At 34.0% G+C, this 10,855-nt stretch overlaps 1 protein-coding gene across 1 annotated transcript; it reads left to right on the top strand.

The window, feature by feature from the left end:
• The first annotated feature begins 491 nt into the window (after positions 1-491).
• LOC113513047 (neurogenic locus protein delta-like) lies at positions 492-9,151 on the top strand. The gene is made up of 6 exons (XM_026897033.3): positions 492-741; positions 3,231-3,369; positions 5,383-5,541; positions 6,231-6,422; positions 6,756-6,947; positions 7,578-9,151. The coding sequence occupies exons 1-6, from the start codon at positions 655-657 to the stop codon at positions 7,820-7,822; spliced, it is 1,014 nt and encodes a 337-aa protein (XP_026752834.2). The 5' UTR covers positions 492-654; the 3' UTR covers positions 7,823-9,151.
• The last annotated feature ends 1,704 nt before the right edge of the window (positions 9,152-10,855 follow it).

Genomic DNA, 10,855 nt, shown 5'->3' with positions numbered 1-10,855 from the left:
CCCTAGTATAAAATCAGACTATGAAATACATCTCAGGGCAGAAAGGTCTAAGGGTGACGTCATATGATAACGTAACGATAACGTCCACGATTCTTTATTCTTTTATTGTACACAAAACATACTGTTAATTATAATTCATTATAAACATAATGTACAAAGGTGAGCTTATCTCTAATAAGAGATTTCTTCCAGCAACGTCATATATAAGGAGTTTTTAAATTCCTAGACTGGACATGATATGGTATAAATATCAATAGTGAGTACATCAGCCAATGATATGGTAGCCGATGATATAGTAATCATGACGTAATCCCTGGAGGACTTGAATGTTATGTGCAACCAATAAAATATTTTGGAATTGACTGATATACGCAAATTCTATTGTCTCAGGCGCATTGACAATACGTTTTCAACGCTCTTTTTATGGCTTCATAAAAAGCGACCGCGGCGAAAGTTGCTTCAAGTCAAGTTCAATAACACAGCATAACAGTATAACGTTGGAGTGCGCACGCGCTGCATCATCCGGCATTATTTGCTATAAAAAATAAACAGTTATCAATATTGCATTTACCGATTTGCGATACTGTAGTTGCATCTACATTCAGTGTTCACACTTCATACAATTGGCACTAAGTAAATGGGTTGTTGGTAAAAATGAGGAGTTTAGTGTTTATTGTCGTGACATGCTGCATGAGTCCTGCTGTTTTGCCGGCTAAACATCTGCCAAAGTGGAAGAAACAAGTAAGACGTCGTTTTCTGTTTTTTTTCTAAACCTGTTATTTTTTTTAAAAAAAGCGCATTTAAAATTTTCTCTACTTACTCGTAGTTCCAGAATTTTGTCGTAAATAATGTTATTAAAATGGTACAAAATTCTATTACCATGGTAAACAGCTAAATATTTATTAATATGTTGTAATTTCAGTTAGCTTTCTATATATTTAGGTAGGCTAAATAAATAATATCTATATGTTTAGATACAGCCCATTTATTATTACAATTAGTTATTGTTAAAAATTTTAAGAGTATAGAAATTTTGAATAAAAACTGTTTAAGTAAAATTTTATTTTATTAGTAAAAATATTATTAATGAAAAACTTTGTAAAGATTTTCGTTATTAAACAGGTAAACAAATTTACATAAAATTTGGAGCGCAGGCACCGTATTTTAAATTAATATACGGTACTGGCTTTTTGTATTAATTCACGTGTCTAAAACTATGAATACTTTTTTATTTCGGAATCATATTTTAAAAAAGATTTCTTGAAACTAGACACGGTAATATTTAAAAAATCTATAAAAACCTCAATACCGTGCATTTGCTACGTATAAATTAACGAGGATATGGTTTATTTATGTATCGAATTTCATTTATATTCGTCCAGCCGGTTAATCACAATCACGTTGTGTAATAAACTAAATTCAAATAGAGCGCATTCAACTTTCACATTTTTAATAATGTTAGTTATAGGAGTTACAGTTGAATTTACGCATCTACTTAATATTAAAAAAAAAAACTGTTTTTAATTATTGAACGTATTATTTAAAATTATGTACAGGTGGGTGGACATTTTCATCGGGGTTTTTCTTGTGGCATACTTTCTCGCTGCTTTCTCGCGGCTCTTATTAGAAAGTTCCTTTGCTGACTCAGTGAGATCTTTTTATTGCTTGTAATCCTGCCTGACGATCGAACTACTTGAGGAGGCGCGGCTTTCTAATATTATTTTCGGTATAGTATTTCATAATCTTGCTTGTTTTGAAATTATTAACGATATATTTTCAAATTTTTTTCTATAACAGTTAATAAATTTTCCAAGTGCATACTTGTAAACAAATATTTCATATTAATTTAAATGATTTTGCTCTGGGTTAATGTTAATGATTTACTTACTCTATTTTTTTAATGGATGATAATGGAATGGTTAGCTTGCCTGTGCTAACGGTATACACTGGCGGGGTACCAGTGAGAGATGATAGATGATGATGAAGCAGGTCAATTGGCACATCGTGACGAATTCAACAACAAATCACGATGATTTTCAGAGTGAACTGCGTGGAGGTCGACCTGATAGGTTGCTAGCAATAGAATTACTAATCTCCATTACTAAAAATCCCTTCTCCCCGCTCATCCGACTAGGTCTAGGAGTTTTAGTCACCAAAAATTTATATGATAATTTTCAAATACTTCTCCTGTGATTGGAAGCATTTTTAGCGAACCAAATTAAATCCGAGTGATGGAGATAGGATTGCACCCTTTTACATATTATATGTTAATATGCTCCGTGATATACCTATGAACATGTTAAATATTACTATATAATGGAAACCTACCTGCGGTATCGGTATACGCTGGCGGGCATTAGTGCGGGATTATGCAGATCAGTTGGCCCACATGACGAATTCATAAAGAATAAATCTAAGGTAGAGGTCGACCGTATAGGATGTATTGCTAGCAATGAAACCGTTAGATTTTCATTACTAAATGTTAGTAATGAAAAAAAATTATATGTTAGTAATGAAAATCTAACTCAGTCTAATCACTGCTGAACACTGTTTTCCCTCATGCCATGAAATACAATCCTGTGCCATTTGTATCAAGAAGGTTCATACAATTAATTAATTAGATGCTCGCTAGAACTAGCGTATAATAATAGCGCAGGCGAAATTACTATGCCATTTTTACTCATTAAAAAAAAACTGATTAGGCATCCTAGATTTTTTTGATATCAAAGAGCTATAGCTTCATATGACTAGTAGTCTTATATCAGGCATCGCCTATTGAGACATATACATAACACCAAGGATATACTGTGTCGCCCAAGTATTTGGTGGAAGCACGGTATCATGAGATTACACTTTAAATCGATTAATGGCGGAAATAAGTGTGATGGTGGTAGGTACTTAATACTTATCCAGACGACTTATCCATCACCACTTTATGTATGTTTTTTTAATGGGTGAAAATGAAATGGTAACCCCGCCTGCGCTATCGGTTTACGCTGTCGGGGCACCAGTGAGAGGTGATAGATGAAGGTGAAAGCGGGTCAGTTAGCCTATCGTGAAGAATTCCGTGAGAATTAACAACGATGGTTTCCAGGGGGAACCGCGTGGAGGTCGAACTGATACAGTATGTTGCTAGCAATGGAACTTCTAGATCCCATTACTAACAATCCCTTTCCCCCCTTTATGTATGTTATACGTAATATTTATTCCAAAATGTGTGATTTTGGCAGGCATGCTCGCTGCCTGCAGTGCTGAGTGAGCACAGCCACTACGTGTGCGACGACAACGGAGAGCCCAAGTGTCTGCCCGGCTGGCAGGGAGACATATGCGATGTGCCTATTTGCAAAAAGGGCTGCGATCCGCTCCAAGGTACCTATTTCCAAGAAATCTTATATGCTAAGGATTACAATTTGAGGATTGTGGAATTTAATATGAATGTTTTTGGAGAGAATTTAATGGAAATTGGATGATCTTTTGTCCTCCAAGATAAGTGGCAAATGAGACTTGAATAACATATTTTCGAAGTTGTGGAGCTAAAAGAGACATCAACATCCGTTTTTTCTTGATAATTTACTTGAAAACAGTAAGTATATATTAGACAGAACGAGATATCAATGTCGCGCTACTTGTTTTTATTTATGAGTGTAGTAATAACAATATATTTACTGCCAGTTTCAATTTGCCACTTGTCTAGAGAGGGTGTACTATTTTTAAACGAGTCTACGTACACGAAGTTTAAGTCTTTCCCTACTTGTTGGCATATGGATAAGATCTCTTTCCAAGGTTTATGGGTTTGACCCCCGATTTAGTTTGTCTACATAAAATCGTGAACTTATAGTTTACTATCTCGATACAAAAAGCAAGGCTGGGGACGTGAGGTCAGTCTTGGAAGATATGTTATTATTCCTATTCTTTTCCAAATAACTTTCTGGTAATGGAAATCGTCATTAATAAATCTTATACATATTAAACCATTATAAGTGTTAACTCTTTACTAATATTGTAAATATAAAAGTAAGTTTGTTTGTTACCTTATAGTGCCTTAACAGCTTAACTCTAATCACTACAAAATTTGGTATACTAATTTTTATCCTGGTTAGTAAACATATCTCGGTAACGCGGACGAAGTCAGGGGTAAAAGCTAGTATAAATATATATAGATATACATGTTATATTTAATTAGATCTAATTTTTTCCCGTCGTAAGCACATAAAAGTGCATTATTCTTACTATCAAAAAGAAATGATCTACTCACTTGAACACTAATTCACCGGAACTTTCACATAGAAAGTTTTGTTGCAAACAGACATGCGAAAGCTTTTAGGTGTCTACTTAATGTAATATGAATGCAGTAGGTACGTACCTACTTTCAGTGAGTGCATATTATACTTTAACAACTGATTTTTAAAGCAACTTAGAACGGCAAAGAAGCTACTGGAAAGTGGTAACTGTTGATTATAGACATGAACAACACCATGAGCAACATAGAATACTCTGTGACATCCACGGTGTCACTCATACGTGTAGGGTAGGACTCTTCCCTGCTGGACTTTTACTGACTAAAATGCCACGGTATTCTGTCTTTACGCATGGAATATAATTTATAATTTATTTGCAATACTTACAGCACACAAATCATAACAGACAGGGGGGAAAGGGATTGTTAGTAATGGAGACTGAGAATCCCATTGCTAGCAATATACCCAACCAGGTCGACCTCCTCGCGGTTCTCCCTGGAAACTATCATGGTTAATTCCTGATGAATTCATCATGATGGGCTAACTGGCCTGTTTTCATTCTTATCGATCACCCTTCACTGGTGCTCCGGCAGCGTATCCCGTTAGCACAGGCGGGGGTTACCATACCATTTTTACCTATCAAAAAAAAAATCATAACAGACAGATAAATATACATAAAAAGTGAGATAAGAGATATGAATAAAAAATACATAAAAGCAAAACACAATTTTTCTTTTTGTGCATGTGCCATAACAATACAAAATGATCACAACTCAGTTTATTGTTTCGCCCTCAAAAGAGCAAAACACTGATATTCTGTTGTGGCCAAAGGGAGGCCATAAGGTAACAATAAAAATAATACTACCAGATCTATACAGTAAATAGCAATATGACAGATCATGTAGCAGGCAAACGGAACAGAAAGGTTACTTGTTGGAATATCTAACTTTTGTTTCTCAATTAAGAATCGACCTTTGGTTTCTGCGTTGGTCTTAAAATTTAGTTTCAGTCAGAGGTTACAATTGTTTCCTCACGTTTAAAATTTAATGTACGCCTTCTAAACTGTAAATAGGGATAAATAATTACTTTATCTTTATCTTCTTTCTTTATTGAAAAAATAATAAATTAAATGCTTTTTTTCTAGGTTATTGCAAACGTCCGGGCGAATGTCGTTGCAAGTTAGGCTTCTACGGCGAGCACTGTAACAAATGCATACCACTGCCGGGCTGCATGCACGGACACTGCAACCAGTCGTTTGAGTGCATTTGCCGCGAAGGATGGGATGGACTCTTTTGTTCCGAACGTGAGTTGTTTTTTAAATCTTAGCAGAGGTATGTACCGTCGACTACAAAATAAATACCTTTTTAAATTTTGTTTACACATTTTTGTAGTCGATTTTATATGACATGAAACATAATTGTAATGAGCAAGCGATTTCGCTTGCATGCGGGGTCATAGGTATTGATTGATTGGGTTTAATGTAGCCTCTGTCTCACTAAATACCTACATGTAATATTTAGCACGGAGAGAAAAAACAAACGGCTACTTTGCATGCCAAATTTCATGACGATTGGTTGAATGGTTGAGCCGTTAAGACGCTAACGAGGCGTGTCAGAGGGTTTATTTTAGTGATGAAATCCACTTTTAGAAATTAAAATAACTAATTTTGAATTCTATACATCGATTAACTCATAGATGTTGTAGTTATATAGGATATAATAGACAGAAGAATTAGTTGCAATAAGAATTAAGTACCTATTTCATTTATGGTCTATGGTATTAGGCTTAAAGTAGATATATAATGATAAATGAAAGGATTTTCATTGATAATCATTAATAAATATTTTATATCTTAATCCTCTTATCAGGATCTTTTACGGGTAGGAAAAGGGAAAAGAGGGTCAAAACCTCATTTACCTCATCTATTTTCATACTTCGTTCACTTGTTTATGATATTCTATTCTGTACTATTTATCCGTTCTTTGTCCTCAGCTATCTGTCGTTCAGACTGCCACGCGACACGCGGGTACTGCGACTCACCAGGCGAATGTCGTTGTAAGCTCGGCTGGTCTGGGCCGACTTGTCGGTCCTGCCAGCCTCTGCCTGGGTGCCAGCACGGGTACTGCGATAAGCCACTAGAGTGCAAGTGTCTGCCTGGTTACACTGGCCTGTTGTGTCAAACTCGTAAGTTTTGAATAAACCTTCAATAAATTTCTAGCGTTATATATTACAATTAGCAATAATTCGTAAACTGCAGAAAATATTTATCTCGTTATAATTGTTACTTGTGTGACGATTGGCCTTAGGTGTAAAGTTTCTAGGTCAGCTTCGTTATATAAGAAGACACCTGGTCCTTACTGGACAACGGCATACGTGCCCTCCAAAGTACTAGACAAATGACAACTATTTTAAAATGATTCAAATATGAAATTGAAAAATTTTGTGTTTTAAAATGTTATCCAATAGAGCAGTGATTGATCTGTCTGTCTGTATTCTAACGTTAAATCATAATTACAGCGATCTGTGCATCCGGTTGTCATGGCGAGCGGGGCTACTGCAGGCGGCCGGGCGAGTGTCGGTGCAAGGTCGGCTGGACCGGCACCACGTGTTCGCAGTGTCACCCCTACCCTGGCTGCGTCAACGGCACATGCAATAAGCCCTGGGAGTGCAACTGCAAGAAAGGATGGGGAGGCATGCTGTGTGATAAAGGTGAGTAAACTTAAAAGAAATAAGGTTCGCCACTGGCATTTGTTGAGTGTTGCTTTTGTGGTGTACGTAACACTCGACAAGGTTTCCGTAGAGCATATTAGAATCCAATGTGACAGGGGCCAAGACTTTCGAGAGACGAGAATATAATGCAAATTTGCATTATATTTCCTTTATTTCTTTGATTGTTGACGACTTTAACGATATGACAATGCGAGTTTTACATAATTAAACAATAGAAAATTATTTATTGACGGTAAATATTTTAAATCCACAATATAATATAAAAACTGGATAGAAAAAAATTACTAAAAATATTTAAAAAAATTAACTATTTAAATGAAAATTGAAAGTCAGATGAAGTCGCAGAAATGTAACACTTCTCGTTTATTACTTAATTGACATTGGTATTTGACGTGGTCATTTCTCAATTCAACTATAATTTTTGTGTGTACACAAGTACTCTTGATATTTTATTTATCTGAGATATTATTTATTCTGTACATTACTTTAACTGTAGTATTCAATTAATAAGATTCTTTGTTGGTTCTATATTAATTGTGCAATCATTAATGTAGTTTTTTTTGTGAAACAAAATCTTTTGCACCTATTAAAATTTCATTCAATTTTCAGAACTCAATTATTGTGAAAAGAATCCAGATGTTTGCAAGAATGGTGGCAAGTGTCAGTCGTTAGAGGAGGAGGATGGTAACTACAGGTGTCATTGCCCCGTGGGCGTCAGTGGGAGGAACTGTGAGCATCTACCTGACAGCATGACCACGTCAGCTGCAGACAACTCTGTGGACGTGACAGAAGCGGCCACGGAAACAACGACAACGGAATCCAACGATTCTAGTGATGACAACGAGACTGAATAGTCAGCTTATACTCTGTATAATCGAAATTGTTTGCATCCTTTTACGCAAGTGTTCTACAATAAAAAAATTACACTAACGTAACATGGGTCAAAATACGATAAAAATTTTGAACTTCCCATGCATATGTGGATGTTTAAAGTATTTTATTCCTTGTCGACCCATATTTCTGGAATATGGAAATATTTTCATTTGCGACAGAACACTTGCTTAAAATGATGCCTAATCAGGATTTTGATTTCACCTTCACCTTGTATACAATATTTGTAATTTTGGTACGCTGCTGAACATAGGCCTCCTTGTATATGGCTTTGCCAGTAGTTGCCACGCTTGGCAGGCAGTTTTGTATGTATGTTCGTGTTTTCAATCTCCAGCATATATACTGGAGATTGAAAAATGTTATTGATATGTACGTTGCTATATTTCAGCAATAGTTATATACTGTAAATTTACACTTGAGTCTTGTGTATAATGTAGCAAGAGGCCATTATTTTATACAGACATAACTTAATGCCAAATAATTTTGATTGTTTTCTTTAAAAGATTTCTAAGTACTTATTAAGTTTAATTTGAGCATGAAACAGAATTAATTTGTTAAAATATATTATTATTGGGACAGTATATAATTGGAACTTTTAATTGTTTAAGCACGAACGTAAGTTTAGACTGACATAAGTAATTATTTCATCTTAATTTAAGGTGGCGAGTGTATGAGTTATTTATTTTGTATGTGTGATCTAATGTATGTACATAATGGTATACTGTAATGGTATAGGTATATAAATATTGAGTTTCATTTTATTGCAAATATAAATTGGTAGAATTTTTGACTATGTCATGAACAAAGGTATCTTTCCAGATATAGAAATAAATAGATATCGCAATAACATGTAATTTGCATGTTAATTTTTTTTATTTAAATGAGGGTCAATAGAGTTTAAGTGACTCCAAATCCGAGTTCTTACAAAAAACGATTGTATAGAAAGGTTTAGAGAATTAATGTAAAAAACATAATGCACGATATTTTTAGAAGCATTTAGTGCACGGTAGTTATCAATAAGTGAGTTCTGAAATATTAAGTAGCAAGTAATAGTTACTCAGTAAGGAGTAGTTACTCAGTTTTCATATTAATGAAGTCAACTACTTGCGCTATCTATTTCTATCTATCATCTGTTGTATTTTGTGTAAATCGAAAGTCGAAAGAATAAATTTAATTACCTACACGTATAAGTTGAGTAATCACTACTTTAATACATGTGTACCTAAATGTGAGTTGTGTGTAATTTATAAATTGTGACATTCTTTTTTTATCTTATTAATAAAATATTCTCTCAGTAATGTGTGTTTCGATATACCACGCTCCCGCGATGCTTAATATGTACTTACCTAGCTACTTGACGTACTAGGACTTTAAAAAATGTTCACATACTTTTAAAAGGAAATCAGAATCTCGGTTAGAGCCGTAACTGTGCAACGAGCATCACAAATAGCATTTATGGTATTCTATCTGAATAACTTTCTGTCTAGAAATGTTTCATAAAAGTATATAGCAAATAATTGGAAATGCCAAAAATGAGAAAATTTGTACCTAGGAAATTTACAACTGTATATTTTTACCAATAAATAGTGCTGTTCAATTAGGAAAATTTTTGTTGCAACTGTCTTAGTTTTTTATATATTTTAGTTTTATAATTTTCTCATTGCTCTTTGTCACTCTCGTAGTTTGTCTTCTGTAGTTTTCTTTATTATAAGTATTTTGATTTAAACTCAATTAATTAATTATACTAAATACAATAACTTACAGTCATAATAAGATCTTCAGATTAGGATCGTTATGATAACACAATGGATTTAAGGGGGTATATGACTCGGAACATCAAGCCAGAGACAATTTTAAAAATTCGCATTGGAAACTACTGGATTAAACTTAAGACTTCTTTTAATAATACATTATAACTACTACTGTGCTATGTTAGTTATCAAATATAGAAATGTATATCAAAGAATCTGTACCTACTTATTCCATATTAAATTTCATTGAAACAACAGTAAAGTACTCCTGACTTTGTTCGTTGTATCTTGACCTATTTTTGTTGCTATGAGAAATACGATGTAGGTACAATTGTGGGCGACAAAGGAAATGATAATGCAAAAAAGAACTTAAAAATCTAGCGCCGTGAAGGGAGTTAAAAGGAAACGATGAAGAATGTGTCCATTTTGAATTTGGTAGATAGTAATATTAAAACTATAAACAGAATATGTGGCCTGTACTTTATAATAATATTGTAGGGATGTTGGTCCCATCTTGGGCCCAATTACCTATCTATTATTGCTATCTAAATCAGTTTAGTAGTTTAATCGTATATACAGGATGCGTTCTCCTGGTTAAAAACCAAAGAGTTGGAGGTTTTAACCAGGGAGCGTTCTACCAGTGAAACAGAATATTTTTTTCTAAAGGAATATGGACAAATAAGAAATAAGGCAAATTGTGTTTCGACAGAGGCACAAATATGGAAAAGAAATAGAATAGATTTACTAATAAGACTATTTATTGCTTTACCTACAAGTAGTTACTAGGCTCAAATGTAAGCGTAAGTGCGGAAATGCCAGGATAAATTAAAAAACTCACTTTATGAACTTAGATTTTTTTATACACTATATATCGTTTTTATTGTAGATAAGTATTTAAATAATCTGATTAATTTTATCGCATCCGATGTTACACCATATCTTTACGTCGTAGCTACATTTTAATTTTCTTTTACCTGTGAACACCGTGTTTTTCGACTCGCGGAATTCGCTCGAATCTCCCAAAAGGTTATTCAAGATACTTTTGGGCGTTATATGGCCGTATAATTCTGCAATTAATTAATGTATGTGTATTCAGGCAAGTCTGAAGTAGTTATACTAGTATGCGTATAACTAATTAATGTTTTACGTTTAGGAATTCTGCGAAATAAATTTATTAAATATTTAAGTAAGAAAGTAATACAAAATTATGCATAGTAATACAGAAGTAATATAATATTATTAATT

Source organism: Galleria mellonella, unplaced genomic scaffold, assembly GCF_026898425.1.
Source record: "Galleria mellonella isolate WM207_F2 unplaced genomic scaffold, CSIRO_AGI_GalMel_v1 utg113, whole genome shotgun sequence".
Classification (NCBI taxonomy): Eukaryota; Metazoa; Arthropoda; class Insecta; order Lepidoptera; family Pyralidae; genus Galleria; species Galleria mellonella.
The sequence above is the reverse complement of the archived record's forward strand: the minus strand, read 5'-3'. Positions and strand labels throughout refer to the sequence as shown.